Below are 20,596 nucleotides of genomic sequence, written 5' to 3' on the forward strand. Positions count from 1 at the left end.
TAGATATTTCACACATCGCTGTCAAAAACAGGTACCGGCAAGATCTTAGACACATGGGCACATCCAGTTAGAGGGGAAGCCAATAAGCAAGTTTTGTTTTGGACAGTTGTGTTCTAGTAAAACACTATTATTGAGGAAGAAGGGAAAGACATGTTTTGGGTTAGCAACCATCAACCTTCCACAAAATGCAAACTGTTTTTTTGTTTGTTTGGTTGGTTGGTTGGTTTTTTTTTTTTTTTTTTTTTTTTTTTTTTTTTTTTTTTTTTTTTGGTTAAGCATGTTGGTAAGCATGTTCTTTGGTGTGAACCCAAAATCCCTTCTTTGGGGAAACCACATCTAACATGTCCTAGAATAATCTTTCTCTGCCCAGTAGTTGAGTGGGACTGAATCCAATAATTTTCATTTGGCTGAATAATAGACCCAAAGACATCCCTTTCCTAATCCCTGGAACCTATGGATGCAAGCTTACACAGCAAAGGAGATTTTGAAAATGTGATTGAGTTAAGGATCTTGAGATGGGAAATTATCCTAGATTATTTCCTTGGGCCCTAAATGTACTCACAAATATCTTTATTAAAAAGAGACAAAGGAAGATTAAGTTCAGAAGAGATAAAAGTCCATGTGACAACAATGGAGGCAAAGGGTTTCAAATTGCTGTGCTGCTGACTTGGAAAAGGAAGGGACCATGAGCCGAGGGATGCAAAGACTACAGCTTCAGAAGCTGAAAAAGGGAAAAATCTCGTGTTCCTCTGTAGAGAATCAAACCAAAACCTTGACAGTAGCCCAGTAAGGTGATTTGAAATTTCTGGCCTCCAAAACTGTAAGAGAATAAATGTGTGGGGTTTCAAGCCACCAATTTGTAGTAATTTGTTACAGCTGCAATAGGAAACTGATACACCATCCCAGGGTGGGTAATTATTCCGTTTCAATCAGTCAAAATGTATCATCTCCCAGCTACAGTGATCAGTTAAGAGGTGGTCACGTGACTCAGGACTGGTCACAGTCTTCCCTGGGACTTTAACTGGAACAGGAGATAAAGTCTTTCTGAAGGATCAAGAGAACAAGAAGTTGTTGACTTGACAGCCCCAGGGAGAGGCAAACAGCAGCAAGTTGAGCTGAGAGCTGGAGAGACAGAAAGCTCGATGATGTTTGAGGTCTTGCAACTAGATCCATCTTTTGAACTTCCAGTTACAGGAGCCAGTCATTCCTACCTTTGACTTATCTATATCAGTGTGAATTTCTATGATTTGCAGTTCAAATATACCAAATTAATCCTGTTGGGATCAATGCTCCTAAATTCCTGAAATCACTGAAGTGGCAGGCATAAGCCTCAGCATATCAGGGGCTTCACTGTGCCCCCTCTAGGGATGATCCAAAAGCTTAAGCCTGGAACAGATAACCCTTGCCCAGTTTTAATGAGCACTATTGAAACACTTAGTTTCATCAGTACTGAGAAAGGCGTGCATACTAACAAAAAGATATTTCAAAAGCTTTTGAAAGGAAAAAGAAACCATTGACCCAAATAGGATGCTTGATAATTCTTAATCAGTGCTATAAATGCTTATAAAAGAATGTTAAGATGCTTAATTGCCAAATAAATGAAATATAAACATTCATTATATTACTTGGATAGTTCCTTAATATGTAATGGAGGAAAACATTTCATCAAAGGCACTGTAAGTAATAAATGCCTGTTGCCTATTCCAAGACAAATCATTTATTGATATCATTAACCACCATTTAAATGTAGCTTGAATTTTTTCTATTTATTCCCCTTTTAATTATTTATTATTATTTGGAGAAAATAGATTGATCCAGGAGATAGAGCAGAGGAGTAGAAAGAGTGTGGAGTGTGGAGGAACTTGGAGTCAGATGCCTTGAGGTGTAATAACAGCCCTGTCATTAATTAGTTCTGTGACCTTGGCCAAGTCACTTAACCTCACTTGACTTCCAGGGGTCACCTGGGATCCACCCACCCCAGAGAGCCACAGTGGCACTACTACTAGGCCACAGCACTTCTAAAGCTGTGCTTCTCAGACTTTCTTGTGCATAGGGATGACCCATGGATTCTACTAAAATGCCAAGTCTAGAGTTGGTCAACGTTTCTAACAAATCCCCAGGTGACGGTGATGATACTGGTGCACACTCTTAGGTAACAAGGTTTTGGGGTGTCTGCCAAGCTCGTAACAATTACCTTTCTTGAGAAACCACCTCAGCTTATAGTGGCAAGCCACTAATAGTTGTTTGTATATGTCCTGTCACAGCTAACGAGAGTAGAGATGATTCTGACCCAAGCTGGGCCAAAAGAAGGCTCACCTGCAGACCTCAAGTTGTGAACAGGAACAACCAGAGACATGATATGCATTCACCTGCTCATTCATTCAGCAGTTTGAAAAAAATTATGTGTCCAGACACTTTTATAGGCAGTGGAGATGCCCCATTGACAAAGCAGTCTCTGCCCCCTGGGAGCTTTCACTCTCGAAATGTGCAAGACAATTGCAGATGGGCTAAGTGCTACAAAGGGACTGAAGAATCTCCAAACTTCAAATGGGGGGTTTCAAATCCAAGCTTGTACATGCCCTTATGCAGCAAGCCTGGAGTTCACGTGTTGAAGATGATGACGGCACAGCAGGTGAAGGGGACCTGGGTCCTTGAGTGACGGTGTGGAGTGGAGCCCTCGCTTCTTCCCTGCAGGCCCAGTTAGACTAGAGTTAGAGTCAGAAACACACTTCCTGCACAAAACCACTGAGATTGCAGGACTTCCTGTTACAGAGGCCAACCATGCTTACCATAAACATATACAGTTGTTCCACCCTTTCTGAGACTCTAAAAATTGCACTTTTTTTTTTTTTTTTGCGGTACTGGGGATCGAACTCAGGGCCTTGTGCTTGCGAGGCAAGCACTCTACCAGCTGAGCTATCTCCCCAGCCCGAAATTGCACTTTTTAAAATTACATTAGCTGGAGTTACTCTCTACTAGTTGAAACTTTAGACCCTTAGCATCGCTATCTGAGAGAATTTGATGAAAATATAAGTGTGAATGTACTTTGTAACATATAAAATGTTGTATTCCTACAAGGAAATCTGGCAGCATACTTTTCTTTCTGAAACACACCCACTGTCTGGAATTTTTATTGGGCAGGAAACAAAATCACATAAGCACTGACATAAGCTCATGCTGAAGTCAAGTTCTTTGTCTAGTCATTTCTAGCTTAGATTTCTTCTTAGACTCTTACAGAATCAACCCACTGAATTGCAATGGAAACTAAGAAAGCAATTATAAAGTTTATAATTTTCCTTCAAAAATAAGTGTTTATATTTTGAAAGAGTCCTGGGCGTCACAGGACTATTAACGCTTAACTTCACCACTTCTCATGTTTATCAGCACAGAATCAATCACACACTCCTTGGAGGATCCTGGGGGAATCTCTTCTCTGTGCTGCATCCTCAGGGGTCTTTCTTCTTTGACTGCTGGTCTCAAGAGCATCCAACTAATCTCTCACCCCCAGAGTGACCTTCCTCTTCTAATCTTCATGCTTCCTGAGAAGCCACAGCAAAGTCACATGGTTGGCCTTCAGACTACATGGAACAACCTTTACTCAGTCTCTCAAAACTTACCAGCTGGATCACAGCTGAGGACCAGACAGGCAGGAAAGCCAAGGACTTATCAGAGAGGTCACTCTCTTGGTTTTCTTCACCTGGCCCTTATTAATTTTTGTATCTCAGGGCTCGTTTGCCATTGACTCCATTTGTGCTCCTAGTGAAAACTCAGCAGTAAATGGCATAATTCATATGAGCCTCTTTGTATCTACATGTGGTACCAGTGCAAAAGCAGCCCAGGGAGTCAAAACCTCCAACCTCTCTGAACCACCAAAATGAAATCCTCCCAGCCAGGGGTCCGTGTGTGGGGAGGGTCCGCAGAGCAGCTCTCCAGAGTTCCACACTCCTGGGCAGGGGACAGAGATGGGCCTAGCAGGGAGAGCTTTGCATGAGAATGTTCGCCTTCCTTTCCTTTTAAGTCCTGGGTCCCTTCAGCAACAAAGTCTTGGCATCACTGCAGGCTCAGTGACCAGAACAGGTGGAGCTGGAGAAACAGGGGAACCAGGGACATGGGAAGACCTAAGAACCCACACAGACGTGTCAGTCATCACTAGGGCTCACTCCTCCACCCATCCAGCCAGCCAGCCAGCCATCAACCATTCCCCATCACCCCCAGAGCAACACTGCCTGAGCTGAGCACCTTCCATCAGCCCTGGGGGTACACAAAGACAGATGGAAGTCCAAATGAGGAAAGTGCCGGTGGGAGAGGAGTAGAGAGAGGTGACCCCGAAAGGACTCTTGCGACGCGGGCACGTAGGGGCTGGGAAGGTCGGGGAGATGCAAGGCCAGAACCTGCAGCCCCAGCATAGGTGAAGGTGGACCAGCCACCTGAGCATCATAGAGAGGCCGACACCTCCCGGCTTCCTAGAGAGGCCCGGAAGTGGCTTCCGGAGGCCGGTCCGACGGCTCCGGCGCCCTGCGTGGGCTGCGGGCGGCGCCGGCGGTGCGGGCCGCCCATCCTCGCGCCGTCCTGGGTCCGCACCGCTGTCCGCCGCCGCCGTGAGTGGGCCGGGGTCGGGAGGGCGGCCCGTGGGGACCCGGCCCGGGCGGGTGGGCCCAGCCCGAGGGACGGGGGCGCCCTCCGGGTCTGACTCCAGGCGCGGCTGGCCGGCCTTGGGTGTCGCCAAGGCCTCCGCGGCGACACGCCCAAGCTTGCCCCCGCGCCTCGCCCCTGTCGCCCCTTTTCATCGCACTTTGGGAAAGCGTGCCTTCTCTGTGCCAGACGCCCGGAGTCCCATTCAAGGTGGCAGTGTGAGGTTCCCATTTAACGTGAGTTAAAAAAAATCAGTGCTGGAGTCAAGTAGAACCTAGTGGGCGAGCCACAGTCCGAGGTGCAGGGCTGCAGCCGGGTGGAGGTGAGGTCATGACCCAGGTGAGCAGGGCCTTGAATCTTAAGAGTGGGGCAGACCCGGCTTCAAGCCCTGGATCCAGCCTCACCTCTTAGGACCTGTGTGGTGTGTGGACAGGTTCCTCCACTCTGAGCTGCTTCCTTATCACTGAAAAACTGAACTACCTCCAGATTGTCCTCAAGCATAAATTGTGAGTCTTGGAAGCACCTAGCTCGCCATAAATAATAAATGTAGCCATGGTTGCTGTTGTTTCCATTTTAGGAAGGAGGAGGCAAGATCAGAGAGGTTTAATGAGTTGCCCAGGGTCACACAGGGAGCTTGTGGAAGAGCCAGGATTTCCTGATTGCCAGCTTAGGATCTCAACCCTGCATCACTAGTCTCTTCCTCATGGGAGATGAGGCAGCGCCTTTCCCCTCCAGGAACTGCAGGGGCTCCTGTGGTGTTGTAGAATGTCCTGCCTGCGAAAGCACGCACAGGACTCAGGTCAGCAGCAACTCAGTCCCCAGCACTTCAGGTCAGGGCTCTGCCCAGCCCCCAGGTGCTGCTTTGGTTTTGACATGAGCAGGGCAGTCAGGTGCACCTGGGTACCAGTGGTATGTGGAGCCCTGTGCTACCATTTACTGGGGGAGAACTTGAGGAGACTTGGAGTGCCTCTATGTCTCAGGGCCTTTTCTAATCTGTAAAAAGGGATCCACAAATTAGTACTCATCTCAGAGAGTTGTTATGGGCAGCAGGTGAAATCATTTGCTAGGTGAAATCTAGCACAGGGCCTAGCACAGTAAGTGCTGAGGAAATGGCAGCTGATACTGCTTAGATGTGTTCAGGTAGCAGGCACACTGACCTTGGGAGTTCTCCGCACTTGCAAGTGTAATACTCTTCCTGGCAGATGTGGCAGATGGGGACATGTGGAAAGCTCGCTTGTTCATCCCATTTACAGTCCTGGGCCTACAGTCTGCTAGATGCTCCCTGTCCCCACAGATACTCGAGCAAAGTGTTCTGTGCTCGAGTGGAGTTACATGGAAGTGTGGAAACATCTATAAAATGATTTACCTCTTATCAGTTTCGTGAAGAATCGCAAGGATCTTTTGTGCAACAGATATCCAAATAAAGAGGGTTCCCATAGCTAACTGGACAAGAAGATTTGATACACCTAAGGTGATAATCCTGATTTAAAGAGAGCTGCCCAGCCACCCTCTGGGACATTCAGAGCAGTGTATGCAAATACCACGTGTCATGAGCACACCGACCTTTCTCTTAATGAGCCCTCTGTTCAGTTTCTTCCCAAATGTGTTTGGCCTTTTCGGTTTTATACTTCACATCCTTTCATCCGCATTGGGTTTCTATCTGTATCTCAGTCTACCTTGTCTTTGTTGCTTTGGTGGCATTATCTTAAGTAGATAAATTTCACCTCTTGCATGGAGTCTGAACAGCTGCAGCTCTTAAGCCCTGTAGCTTCAACATGTTTTTCAGGTCTCAATGCATAAGAACACAGTTATTTTACCTTTGGTCACCACCTGTGCAAAAATTTGAGACACCTGATCACAGGGTCACACCACCTGGAAGTGTTTTTGTCTTCCACACCGTGAATGCAATACGTTTTTTGTTTTTTATGAAAGGGTCTCAAATTCCCTCTGATCTACCCTGCTGCCACAGTGCTAATGGCACCTCAGTTTCCACCTTGCTCTAAGCTGGAAGTGAGAGCGTTGTGGTCTTGAATGCATAGAGATGCACAAGGATGGAAGATCAGTGCTCAGAATCCAAGGTTCTTACTACTGATCCTTAGCATTTAATTAGGTCTTTGTAAATCTAAAGTACTCACAGTCATCTTTTATTAACTTCTCCTAACTTCCCTGTGAGGTGTCAACTTTATTACCCTCACTTTGCCTTGGCATTATCAAGAGGTTAGGCAAATTTTAAATTTCATTTTTTCCTTGTTTGTAATTAGGAATCTTTTTTCTTGATCATGTGCTTAACTTTAATCTGTTTCAGCTAAAATGACAGCTCAGGTCAAAAGTGACCCTCCCCCACCCAACAGGAAAGCAATTACTGAACAAAGCCACATTTCGGAAGAGCCTTCAAGCAGTTGCCATTAAAAGGCAGGTCTGAGTGCATGACCCTAGAATGAATCAGATGGAAACTAATTAATAAAACTGACTGAATAAAAACTATGGACACTCTTTTCCTCACTTCTGGCTTCTCATTCATGAAACTTTGAGGGGTGGGCGATGTCTGAAAAACATGTTTGCTGAGGTCGTTTTGCACTTGTCCATGTGGGGACCAGGAAGGAGGAAGCAGTTCCTTAATGTACCACGGAAGGTTTCACTGACCTGGAGGAGAAGCTGCTTTTCTTGCTGCTTGTCTTGCTAAATTCCTGCACTTTCCTCACCTTTCTCTTCTGACCCTCCTAATCAGGTCAGTTATGCAAGTTCTTGCTTCAGATCACTCTGGAACTAGTTGGAAGATAATGAGAAGAAGCATCAATAGACTTGGCAAATTTCTGAAGCATTAATAATCTGTAATTGCACGTTCCTGACTAACATACACATGAGCCATGATTGATCTGTGTTCTTGTGGCTGAGATGAGTCATTTTTAAAATAACAAGTGATTAGAAGTATTTCTGGTGGGATTTTTGAAACCGGGCTCTTAGAGGCCTTATCCATTTCTGGATCCCTTATGGTGTAATTCTGGTAGAGGTAGTGTGAGTATCTGTAACTTAACTGGCGTCCTGTTAGCCAGATGCAGCTTTCCCAAAGCCCTCTGTGCCAGCTGACACCATCACCTTCCTCCAGCTCTGCTGTCTGCCTGCTGAGGCCTCCCGCCTCCCACTCTCACCTCTGCAAACCCTCTAAGTTAGGTCCTCAGGGCCTGTTCCCAGCCTCCCCCTCCTGCAGGGAAGGCTCTCTCCTCAGCGAGGATCAAGGTGATCCTGCTGGTTCCCTGCTGTCAACCTACAGGGCTTCCCATTGTCTTCAGAATGGAATTCAGATCCCCAGAAGGGACTCAGCTGTCTCGCAGGGCTGACCCAAGGCTGTCCTTCTGCCCCAGGATACAGCTTGGCACGGGCTTCAGTTTGCACCCCAGTCGCTGGTGGCCCAAAACAGCCTTTCCTGTGGCTCTTCTCTCCCTAACACCTTGTCTTTCCGATGTTTGCCCCTTTCCATTAAGTTCAGAATGCAGGAGTGCTGTCTTATTGAGCCTTGTGTCGTTCTCATTCCATAACTGTACTTTTTAGGAGGTTAAATTAAAATGGCAACATCAAATGATACACCTAACACTGCCTGCTGGACACTGCGGGGCCCTGCATAATTTGTGCCCATAATTGGTAGGATTTTACTCAACTGGATGTATTTGATGGTGTTCAGAATCATCCATAAATTCAGCAAATATTCGTTGAGCATCTTCTGTACTCTGGGATGTGATAGGAACACCCCAGTGTTCAGGCCTCAGATCTTGTGGAACTTACGTTCCATGGGAAGGAGAGCAATAATGTAGAAGTAAGTAGTTTTCTATAGGGAGATGTGCTGAGAAGGAAACAGCAGCTTTTACGGCAAGGGGGAGCTCTGTTAGAAGGAGTGACTAGCAGCCTCTTTGAGGAGGTGACATCTGAGCAGACCTTAATATTGAGAAAGCTACAGCCAGGCAAGGACCTTGAAGAGCTGATTATCACACTGAGCTGAGAACAGGAAGCACTACTGAGCTTGGAATCTTAAGGAAAGGAAAGCAAGTCTGTGGGATTGGGGCATAGAGTACCATGTGGAGGAGGGGCGGCCAAGACCAGACCTGGAAGTGAAGTCTGGATTGAAATCAGTAACAAAGTAAGTACTGTAAATAGCGTGTGTAATGAAGTCTTGTGGTTATGTTAAATAACACAATTGACTGCATTTGATTTTATTGGTACTCAGAATCCAAATGGGAGCATTCTGCACTCAGAAGTGGGAAGTGGTATAACTCAGTGGCAGAGGGGATTCCTAGCTTGTGAGGCCCTGGATCAGGTGCAGCATTGCATCAGCAAGGAAGAGGGGCGGGCAGGCGGGCAGGCAGTCGACTGGAGGTATGTTAATGATGGGCTGGTGCATTGATCTCCATGGACTTTTTCTAAGTACAATTGGCAAATGCTTAGTGGGAACTTGGGTGCCCGACCCCTATCCTCCACACCATTTTGCTCGGTGTCCCTAACATGTCTCTCTCCTCTTCTGCATCCCCTCAATCTACCTAAACTGCCTCTTGGTGAACCCTATCTTCAGTGTCTCACCAACTGATTGTGCATGAATGATCTGACTATCCTTGTGGGCAATCTGAGACACTGCGCAGGCCTCCAGAAGAACTTGTGAAACTTGATAGCTCTGTGCTGTTGAGAGCTGATCATGGCGTATGGAAATGTCATAGATGTCAGATCCCCAAAATGTAGAGCCTGAAGAAAAGGAAATCTGAGAAATGGCACCTGTAGGACACCCAAGCTAAGTCAGATGGCTCCGGCATTTCAAAGGGGCATGTTTTGTCCATCATCTCATTCAGAGCTCATAAACCTGTGAGCTTGTCATCAGCTCTACATCTGGATAAAGCAGCAGGCTCAGAGTGACTAACTGGTCCAAAGCCACACAACTAGAAAGGACCCCAAAGAACATTCCTTCCTCATTCAAAGTCCACGTTTTCAGGATAAGGACATGGACTCCAGGCACAGCCCTCTATTGACTCCATGTCCTCTTGAGAAATTTGTTTAACTTCATTGTTCAAGGCCACTTCTAGGTGCAGTGGCTACAGTTATGGACACCCAACTGGGACTGGGCAGTGATTGGCTCTTGGTTGTTTGCAGTCTCCCTGCCCAACCACACCTCTGAGCACCAGTGTTGACTTGGAGTGTGCCCTTGTGTCCACGTGCTTGTTCCCAGAGCCTTGAGGACTCTGTGCCTCCAGTTCTATGTCCCTACGTGGAAGGAGTCAGGTAACCCCTTTTTTGTTTTTGCAAAAAGGGGGTCTTGGAGCCTGGAGAGGATTTTGCAGGGGACATAGATGAGGAGGGAAAGAAAAGCAGGACCCCAAAGGTGTTGAACACTAGCACTGGAGTGCCTGCAGGATTTCTGGGGTGGGAACGTACTTTGCTACATAAAGGAGTTTTTTCCTCATTTTTAAAATAAGTGTAGGACTAAAATCGTATTAAGCAAACCCTGCAGCAGTATGCCATTTTCAACAAAAGATGTCTGGAAGCTTTCTTTAGAGTTCTGTCTTTGACTTTTATGGTACATGGCGGAGAAGTGCTTCTCCCTACCAAATCTGAATGACTTCTTTTCCAAAAGGCTCTAATTCCAAGAATTAATAGTCATGCCTTACATCTGAAAAGTGCTCTGTGGTTCTCAAAGCACCCCTAGGTGCGTTATCCTATTTCACCTTCCTTGTGGCCTTGTCAGGTAAGCAGGGCAGAAATTACTGTCCCCATGTTTTAAGTAAAGAAATTTGAAGCCAAAGAAGTAAAGAGAGGGGTGGCTAATGTCACACAGCTGGGACTAGCACCCAGGTCTGAGTGTCTCGCACTACTAGATCATACTGCCTTTTAGGGGTTTTTCTGGTTTTGTTTATCTGTTTCAGTGCTGGGGATCAAATCCAGAGCCTAGTGCATACAAGGCAGAGCACTCTACCACTGAGCTACAGCCCCAGCCCCCTTTTTGTTCTTGTAACTCTAAATTAGGGTGAACCATGCTTACATCTGGGTCATAATAATTGTCATACTTATTCTTTTAGGTCCAGTTACCTTTTGACTGCCACATATGGACTCCCGGAGATCTCCAAAGGAAACTGTCCTCATTACAGGAGGAGGCGGCTATTTTGGCTTCCGGTCAGTTTATGTACAAAACATGCCTGTTGAATTACTTTACTCATAGTTGTTGGAAACAGAATGGCTTTTGATTCTGACATCAACACAGTGTAGACTTTTGGCTGTTCATATGTGTTGAACCAGAAATGAACCATATTGCTTATTGCCAGATGTTGAATATGAGAACCACAGGCATGTCCCACTTCAGGAAAAATTCTTTATAAAGCCAGTAAATTGGGGAGCAGTGACATCACCAAAAATTATTTTTAAGTAATAGCCATTCTTTCACAGCTGTGTCATTGTAATTTGAGTAGAGGATTCTCACTTTTTAAGTTTTAAATAAATAAGACATACCAAAGGACATGTGAAAGCCAGGGACTCAGGGTGAGTCGAGAAAACTTGGATTGGCCACCTGGGTTGGTCCAGCACAGGGTGACTTGATCTAACTCTTCATTTTGCTCATTTCAGCCTCGGCTGTGTTCTGAACCAGAAGGGAGTCCGTGTGATTCTGTTTGACATCCACAGGCCTGCTCAGGCCATTCCAGAAGGAGTCAAGTTCATATGCGGAGACATCCGCCGCTTCTCCGAGGTGGAGAGTGCCTTCCGGGGTGCGGCTGTCTCGTGTGTGTTCCATGTGTGTTCTTATGGTATGTCAGGGCGGGAACAGCTGAACCAGTCCCTGATCGAGGAGATCAACGTGGGTGGTACCGATAACGTCCTCCGAGCCTGCCAGAGGAGAGGGGTGCCCAGACTAGTTTACACCAGCACCTTCAATGTCGTCTTCGGAGGTCAAGTCATCAGAAATGGGGACGAGTCTCTGCCATACCTGCCTCTTCACCTGCACCCTGATCACTACTCTCGGACCAAATCTATCGCAGAGAAGAAGGTGCTGGAGGCGAATGGTTCCGTCCTGGAAAGAGTTGATGGCATCTTAAGAACCTGTGCTTTGAGGCCAGCGGGCATTTATGGGCCTGGAGAGCAAAGGCACCTTCCCAGGATAGTGCGCTACATTGAGAGGGGCCTGTTCAGGTTTGTGTACGGGGACCCCAGGAGCCTGGTGGAGTTCGTCCACGTGGATAACTTGGTGCAGGCCCATGTTCTGGCCTCAGAGGCACTGACGGCTGACAAGGGCCACATCGCCTCTGGGCAGCCCTACTTCATCTCAGATGGCCGACCTGTGAACAACTTCGAGTTCTTCCGGCCCTTGGTGGAGGGCCTGGGCTACACCTTCCCCTCCACCCGCCTGCCGCTGTCCCTCGTCTATTGCTTTGCTTTCCTGACAGAGCTGATCCACTTCATCTTGGGTCGACTCTACGACTTCCAGCCCTTCCTCACCCGCACTGAAGTTTATAAAACTGGTGTCACACATTACTTCAGCTTAGAGAAAGCCAGGCGGGAGCTGGGGTATGAGCCCCAGCCATTCGACCTACGGGAAGTGGTGGAGTGGTTTAAGGCCCAGGGTCACGGCAGGAGTCCTGGAGACCGAGACTCCGAGTGCCTTGTTTGGGGTAGGCTGCTGGCCCTCCTCTTGGTCATGTCCATGCTCACCTGGCTGCCCTCTCTGATTCTGTCGGCATGAAGGAAGAACTGGACACAAGAGCAGGGCGCACCTTGTGGAATGGAGTTCAGAAGTGGAACTTCAGGACATGCAGGGTTCTCTGGTGCCACGCTCCGGCACTTGGGTTACTATTTGAGAATAGGTTCTTGCACTGCATATTTCTAACTTCTTTGCAGTGATGCTGCTGGGAGAAGAGAAGCAGCAGAGGTAAACTAGGAGTGTGGCTTCTGGGGTCCCTTATCCTAGGTGGGCTCAGTGCCAGTCCTGGAGCCTCAGGGAGGCTTCATGGCTGGGAACGTTGCACCCGAGAATCTCAGAGGTGAGAGTGCACTGATTTGCTTTGTACAGTCTGCAGGTACCTAAAATAGACTACATTTCTGACTGATATGGGAATGGCCAAACACTAACAGACTTGAAAAAGTGAAGAACACCAAATTAGGCGAGAATCCTGACAGACCGACCCTCAGGAGGCCACTGTTGCAGGAGGCAGCAGCCAAGCGCAGCCTGAGTCATAGGAACTTTTGCCCTTCCTGATGTAAGGGCATTACCCCTGTGTGCCCACGTGGTCCTGTCGATGCTTAAGGAGACCTTTGTCCTGCCTCACAGAATTCTTTTGAAGATTGAATTAGACGAAGCATACAAAATACTGCTGAACACACACAAGCTATTTATAGCATTGATGGTGAACATTCTTTATGAGGGTTTTCTTTCTCAGAGTGTTGTCTCTAGAGGGGCAACACTCTGTTGTTAGTGAACTTTCTGGAATGTCTTTGGGTGTGCCTTCAGAGCCCACAGCAATAGGTGCTCAGTGTTCATAAAGGGCTGGCGTCCCAGGATAGACTGAAGTTTAGCAAACAGCTCAGATCTGATGATTAAGGAAGGTGATCAAGCTGACGGTGTTATTTTTAATTTTAAAATGTAGCATGACTCTGCTTCAGTGGCTTTCTTACTGGGGAGAACATTGGCTCTCTGAAGGCCACCTCCTCAGAGGGACAATGGCAGCATTCTCTGCCCACCCACAAGGACCACCGTGGAAGATGTTCAAGTCACACAGTGGCCTAGGAACCAGGGTAGGAAGAGGACAGAGTCTCCCTGTGCCGGGCTCTCTCCCCCAGAAGGACAGTACTGGAGCACGGACGTCTCCATCACTGAGCATGTAAGACCCCCAAAAAGGAGACCCTAACTCTGTCCCACGGATCGACGGCAACCCCAATCAACCGCAGGAGGCGTCACTTGATGCAAACCACAAGAGGTGTTTATTCCAGCGTGCTGGGACCCAACTCTGACTCATGCAGGAGTCGAGGAGTCGAGTCCCTAGCAGAAAATCTTACAAGTTTATAAAGGCAGAAATCACACATCGGGAGGGGTCGCACACGGAAGGGAAAAGGGGAACAAAGCCGCCAGGAAATTCCAAAGGGGGTCTGGGTTTGCTGATAACGTACAACACGTTTCACAAAGTTTTACAACAGGGCGTTGATTCTGGTCAACAGTTTCTGGTAATCTTATATCCTATATATCTTAACTGTCTGAGCACACTATCTTGCTCAATTTACCCTTTTACTCTCTGTTTGGGGCTGTTTCCTGGAACAGCTTTAAGGGCTTTGTTCCCATCACTGGGAGGGAGACCTTAGGGAGTTGAGATAAAACAGACAGCTTAAAAAAATGTCCATTCTTTCAAGCGCAGCTACACGAGGCCTCTCTGGGAGTGGTTAAGAATACAAACATGCACGGCCCTGTCACGTGCTGCCTGAGTGATTTGGAGAAAACCCTGCACTTGGTCTCAGAAGACTTGCACTGGGACTGTTTTGTGTGGCCCTCACCAAGCACCCGGAGCACTTTAGAACTTGGAGATGAGGCAACACACGTGCCCCGTCTGCAAACTCCCCCCAGCCAGAGACCCCGCAGGGTTTGTGTGAGCATAAAACAACCTGTGGTGAATGCTTAATATACAAACTGCGACACAGACGTGAGGTGATGTCTACTCATTTCCAGGATGATGGTGCTCGCGCCTCGGGCATCGTGAGGAAGTGCTGGCTTTAGTCTTGAGTGACACCTGTGAACACCACAGCTTGTCTAATGCTCAGGGAGCCCTGGGGCAGGTTTCTCTGCCCTCTGCACACTCTCAGGCTCCGGTGAGCAGCATGTCCACGTGAAGTGACGGTGCCGATTCACAGGCAAGCCCAGGACAGCATACCCATTGTCTTTGAGAGGCAGACTGACCTTGAAAACTGCTTTCAGTGACAGCCTTCAGAAGAGCCATGGTGTGTCGCAGTTTTCTCAGACCAAGCACACCAAGCAGAGTGAGGCTTCCTCGGTTGGCTGTGGGAGTTTCTCCCATTCATTGTTGAAGTGAAATTCACGATCAGGGTGTGGGCTTTATTGTCAGCCTGGTGTTTTACTCAGCTTTTCTCATTGCTGGGACCGAGAGACCTGACAGGAACAATTAAAGGAGGAGAAGTTTATTGAGGGTTCATGGTTTCAGAGGTCTTGGTTCACAGACGGCCAACCTCATTGCTCTGGGCTCAAGGTGAAGCAGAACTTCATGGTGAAGGGCATGACAGAGGAAGCAGCTCAGGACATGGCAATCAGGAAGCCGGGAGAGCTGCACTCACCAAGGACAAAGCATAAATTCCCAAGCCACACCCCACCCGCCTCCAGCTGCCACCCAGTTAATCTGAATCAGGGGGATTAACAGTGATTGGATGAAGGGCCTCATAGACCAGTGATTTCACTTTTCAACTTTCTTGCATTACTCACACGCGAGCTTCTGGGGGACACCTCAGATCTAAACCATAAGGCCTGGTATGTGACATGCCTGGGCACCCCAAACACTGGACACCATTGTCTACTCCCTCCTTGAAGCACGGTTTCTTTACATTTTAAAACTCACACTCTCTCCTCCTATTAGTTATCTATTATTACATAACAAATTACCCTTTACCTTCAGCCTCTGTAGGACAGGAATTCAGATGCCACTTACCAGGGTAGCTCTTCCTTAGGGTCTCCCATGAGGGTCATCTCATGAGATTGCCTGAAAGTTTGACCAAAGCTGGGGGACCCACTCCAGAATGGGGCATCCCGTGACTGTTGGCAGGAGGCCCCCTTCTCATCCTAACAACATGGTGTCTGGTTTCCCTCCACAGTGATCCAAGAGGGCCAGGGGGAAGCCACACTTTCATTCCTGGCCTCAGATGTCACACGCCATCACTCTGCAGTGTATTGGTGACGTGGATCAGTCCTGTGCTGTGTGGGAGGGACATACACAAAGGTGTGCATTTGCCGCAAGGTGGGGGCCGCTGGGATCCCCTTGGAGGCGGGACTCTTGGCCCCACTGAGTCCTTCTCCTGTTTCCAGGAAAGGTAGCCCACCTTGACAGCTACCTGGTTTCCTCAGCCTTCTTTCTGCCACTGGAATTTTAGAGGCCCGAAGACCTCTTCACGATTTTGTGCTATAGCTCTTTCAGTCCAAGCTGGCAGTGTCGCTGCAAACATGATTACTTTGAGCACTTTGTTTCCTGCGAGCCCTGCTGCAGTTCATGCCATCACACAAAGGCTTCTCTCACAGGCCTCTTGGAGCTTCTGTTGGGACTGCTGAGGGACAGGGCCCTTATGCTTCTGGAAAGTCTTATGGAGCCTTCTGGTCTGAGTGGGCCTCTCGGGAACCACCTGAGACCACCACTTCTGAGGTCTCAGAAGATGTCATAGCCACAATGCCATGCTTTATGCAGGCTTGATGGGTTTGAGAGGGGACTAAACAAGGACATGGACACCCGGAGGGGGGCCACTGGAGGCCAGTTTGGAGCCTGCCTGCCCCACTCCCTGAGCTTTCTTCCTTCCTCTGAGGGTGAATGCCCATCTGGCACAGAGGTGATTTACTATTGCTAACCTTGAAGACTGGGGAAAACAGCCAACCCACGCTAAGATCGTGTTAACTACGTCAAGACTAGAGGAGGTCTAGTCAGTAACTGAGATCATTCTGCATGGTACAGTGGAAACACTAAGTGCTACAGGGTGTTCAGGGGCGGGGAGGGACGTGCGCTCAGATGAAAGCTGATGGCTTTACGGGACCCACTCTGTTTCCTCCTCAGCTCAGGAGATGTGCACTGAAGGTACTCCATTGGCCCAGGGCTTCCAGGGTGAGCTGCCACCCTGTTCCTCAGCTTGGACTAGCTCACCCAGACCTGCACAGGGCAATGCAAGAAGGGAGGGGTCTGTGGGCCTGTCAGAAAATCTCGTTGGATTCCCTCAGTGCTGTTTCTGGTCACAGGGGCAAAAGGCGCTGCACTGTGAACACTAGCAGTTACGGGAAGCCCCAAGAACTGATTTCAGCACCAATTCACCTAGGTGAGGACATTTTTCAAGCCTGTGGTCTAGACCAGGGTTGTGTTCCAGAAGAGTCACCAAACACAGTATTTGTGAGGCTGCCAGTGTTGCGGAGTCAGAGACTTACTTGGATTACTGACAACCAACGGGCACCTCCTGCCTTACATGCCTTTCCAGACCCCCTGTCCACCCAGCCTCACAGACGTGGGGACAACAGCCTGCAGATTTTGCTTGTGGCCTCAGTGCCCTGTGCACCCAGGGCCATGGGGACATGGGGCCCCTTTTGGTTGTCCCTGGAAGCCAACACCACACTGTGCGTCTTATTAAAACCCTGTTTGCTAGCATCCCTTGCTTTGGAGGTGACACCCTGCACACCTTTTGATGACAAAACCCATATCCAGCCCTTCTTTCCGCAGGAAAGAAACGGTATCCTCCAGGCCTAGCCAGTCAGAAGACACCCACCATCCTGACCGCAGTCATCGGGCCCAGAGGGGCCAGTCGGCATCCTCCAAGCTTTCTCCCCAGTCACCTAGAGAAGTTCTTGCTGCTGGGTGGCTTTGTTGGGAGGATGGGCGTTCGCGGCTGCTGCAGTCCTCCTACCCTGAACAGAGGACAGGCCTCCGTGTTAAGAGTGCAGAAGTGTTGGCAGGAGAAGGTCCCGGCTGACATCCCTGTGACGCCCACCACAGCTCCTTCATCCACAGCCGTCCTCCATGTCAGTGGCAGAACATTTTCTGTTCTGGTTGAGGTACTTTGAGTTGGGTTTATCCCAGGATTGTAAAGTCCCGGCTTAGGGTCTCCATGGTCCATAAGCACCTGGGCACAAGGGAGCACACCCTAACCCTGGTACCCTAACCCGGTCACTCCCCCCCTGGTCTCTGCTTCCTTCCTTACAAAAGGGACCTCCTTCTGACCTCTGGTCAACTGAACATTTGCTTGAGTTCTTCCAGAATCAGATTAATTTCCTTTCTTCTAATCATGTTTATTTGAATCTTATATATTCAAATCATGTACATTTGGGCTCAACACATCTTTAGGCAGTCTCTTTCAAACTCTCTAATTCCATAAGGAAATTAACCAAGCGAGCGCAGACACCTCATCGGGATGGCTGTCTTGTCTGCTCTTGTATCCAGAGAACATAGAAGGCCCTTCATCTGCCCAGTACCTGCTGCTGACTGGGTGGATGAGTTTAACCACCAGGGCTCTTACCTGAGGTCACAGTTGATTTCGTAATTATCCTTTTCCTTTAAACCTGTGGTTCTACCTGATAACACACTTAAGGTGCAAGTTAAAAATGCAGACTCCAGAGAGCTGACATCCATCCCAAAAGGCAGAGAAGGAGACTCTGGGATTGGTCCTTTCACTGTAACACTAGGAGGAGAACCATAACCAAACCCAGGATTTCAGAATTCTTTATGCAATGTCTTGCTACCAAAAAAAGATATGTACTCCGACTCCAAACTGCTCCCCTGGCTGTCCTGATTCGAAAAGCCTGCGTCGGCTGGGAATCCGCATGCAGGTGCTTTTTCTCTTCCAACCGTGGGAAGTGCTGCTGGATACCACACACGTGCTCCCTTGCAAAATGCTAAGTACAAGCCTCCTGAATCTGCGTGGCTCTTCCCTTTGTGTGGCTTAGCAGGTGCCACATGTATGAAGGGGAGGAAGGACCTGAGTCAAGTGACCTCCTTGCTGCCAGCGTTTTTTGCAGGGCCTGATTCTCTGTGGCCTGAAAAGCAAGCCTCGTCCCTGTGCTGACTTTTCCAGCCATCCCAGACCCTTCATCCTTTGACCGAAGGTCTTGTTTGTTTGTTTTTGCAAACCCATGTGGTCCAACCTGGTTACCTGATATTTCAGCACATTCAGTCATTGGCTAAGGAAAATCTAACCAGAAATGGGTTATCCTCCTGTGATTTAGGACCCATGTATACCAGGGAAAATACCTTTGTCACTGAACTCAAGTCATCAAGTCATTATGACCCAGACCACATCTAGGAAGAAATTGTAAGTAGCAAAGTGATTGGGACAAGTGTCTGAAAACCCACAAGGAATTTGCCTGCAGTAAAATACAATGTTTATTTTTAACAAGGCTGGTTAAAGAATGCCAGTAATTAAAGAACTCCACATTACTAATATATGAGTTTTTAATCCTAGCAAATATTTTAGGTATCTTTTTTCCCAGTGGAGCCTTTTTTCTTCTAGTGGAGACAGGTTACAGATCTATAAGTAAATAAATAAATGTTCACACACGTGTATATGTACACATACATACACACACACAAAAAAATTTTAATGTACGAATGCATCTTTATGTTCTCCTAACAGTCCCTAGAAGTTAGTGTCTTAAATAGCTAACATGGGTCATTCTGAAATATTGGCCAGTTTTCAAGAAGAAGTCTTACTGTTGCTGGCACACCAAGTTCTAGGCACAGGGGAATTTTCTCTACATGCTCAGCATGAGGGTAGTGGTAGGTAACCTGTCACCCCAGTCAGCTAAATTACTCAGGTGACTCAGATTATTCTTAATAGTTAATTGCTGCTATTTGTTGAGAGCTTGCTCTTTATGACATTCTCTAGATTTCTTAGGCCCATTTAGTTTTCTCCATATTTAAAAGATAGGTACATGATCATCTCTCATTCACACAGGAGGACACCAAGGCTTGGGGAGGTACCTTGCCCAAGGTCATCCAAAGTTACCCAGCTAGCAAGTGACCAAAGCTTAGATCTGGGCCAGGTCCAATTCACTGCAAAGGCCAAACTCAGTTAACTATGGTGTAGGAGGTGGCTTTATTGTTTTAGCCAAACACCATTCAAAGCCAAATGTCTCACAGGCTGCATTGGCAATTAAAATAAGCTGTTGTAAAAGATGAATAACTATCAACAGTAACTTTTGCTCCACAAACTCATCCTAAGTTATATCAACAAAGCATTATTTTACAGTGTATTCGGGGGGAATCAGTCTACTGAAATCCATTTATTCTGTGGATGTTCTGGTGTGTTGGAGCCCTGGGGAGCAGCCCAGAAGACCCCCCAAGGACACTTGACTTGGTTTTATGCCCGATCACATCCTGACATTGGCAGTATTGCACGTGTTCTAATCTCCTTCCTGAATCAGGTTCTTGGGCGCAGAGCCCAGGTGTGACTTAGGGCAGGTAGTGCCTCCTCTGCAGTCTCTCACACTGTTCTAGATGTGGAGCACAGATCTACAGAAAAATCTGCCCAAGGAAAGGAATTGCCAAGTCCAACTCACAGAGCTGCCCCAAGATGCTTAAATTCTCCCCCTGAAAGGTGAGCTTTTCCTGACACAAGCGTAGCCAGTGTCTCAGCCCTGGGAGCACCCTGGGCTTTCACCCCAGCATCCATGGCAGGGGATAGTCACGTACGCCGGCAGCTCCTTAGGCCCCTCCGGGAGCCATCTCTTATCTGCACGTGACTCTGAGCCACAGTGCTCTTCATCTGTAGAGTGGAGGTAATGCATTCCCTACTTGTCTCCTGGGGGACTTGTGTGGACAAAATGGCACCGAGGCCCTCTGTGACCTGCAAGGCACCATGCACATGGGTCCTTAATTACAAATGGCTCCTCTGGGAGAGGTGGCAGGGTACTGGGGGGACCAAGGCCTGCTAGCGGAGGTTGAGGCCGGTACCGGGACTGTTCAGTGAGCAGTTGGCAACCGAGGACTGCAGTGTAATGAGAAGGCATCCTCCTGGGCTGGGCAGGGAGCAAGGGTTCCAAGGAAAGCTCTCGTTGATTCGCAGGTGTAGCAGGTGCCGCGGTGTTTACCGTGGCCTCAAATGCCCCAAGGCAAACAGGTTTTGAGCTGTAAACTAAAAGTGGGAACTTAACTTTCTTCTCTATTTTTTGATACAGCAGAGATCATATTAGAAAAATGGGCATCTGTGTCTTCCTGTTCACCAGGGTGTCTTTGTTTTAAACCATGCAGTACTAGAAAGTCAACCCTAA

At 48.0% G+C, this 20,596-nt stretch overlaps 1 protein-coding gene across 2 annotated transcripts; it reads left to right on the plus strand.

Annotated features, from left to right (window-relative positions):
• The first annotated feature begins 4,981 nt into the window (after positions 1 to 4,981).
• On the plus strand, positions 4,982 to 13,465 carry SDR42E1 (short chain dehydrogenase/reductase family 42E, member 1). Of its 2 annotated transcripts, XM_079119886.1 has the most exons (3): positions 4,982 to 5,138; positions 10,686 to 10,779; positions 11,227 to 13,465. In XM_079119886.1, the coding sequence occupies exons 2-3, from the start codon at positions 10,712 to 10,714 to the stop codon at positions 12,335 to 12,337; spliced, it is 1,179 nt and encodes a 392-aa protein (XP_078976012.1). In that variant the 5' UTR covers positions 4,982 to 5,138; positions 10,686 to 10,711; the 3' UTR covers positions 12,338 to 13,465. The 2 variants fall into 2 exon arrangements, with proteins under 2 accessions (XP_078976012.1, XP_078976011.1); XM_079119885.1 differs by lacking the exon at positions 4,982 to 5,138 and having other exon boundaries at positions 8,993 to 10,779.
• The last annotated feature ends 7,131 nt before the right edge of the window (positions 13,466 to 20,596 follow it).

Source organism: Sciurus vulgaris (assembly GCF_902686455.1).
Source record: "Sciurus vulgaris genome assembly, chromosome: 17".
Taxonomy (NCBI): Eukaryota; Metazoa; Chordata; class Mammalia; order Rodentia; family Sciuridae; genus Sciurus; species Sciurus vulgaris.

Coding starts and splice junctions, on each gene's coding strand:
- SDR42E1 (XM_079119886.1), top strand. CDS start 10,712: ATGGACTCCCGGAGATCTCCAAAGGAAACTGTCCTCATTACAGGAGGA. Junction 10,780..11,226: donor GGCGGCTATTTTGGCTTCCG/GTCAGTTTATGT, acceptor TGCTCATTTCAG/CCTCGGCTGTGTTCTGAACC.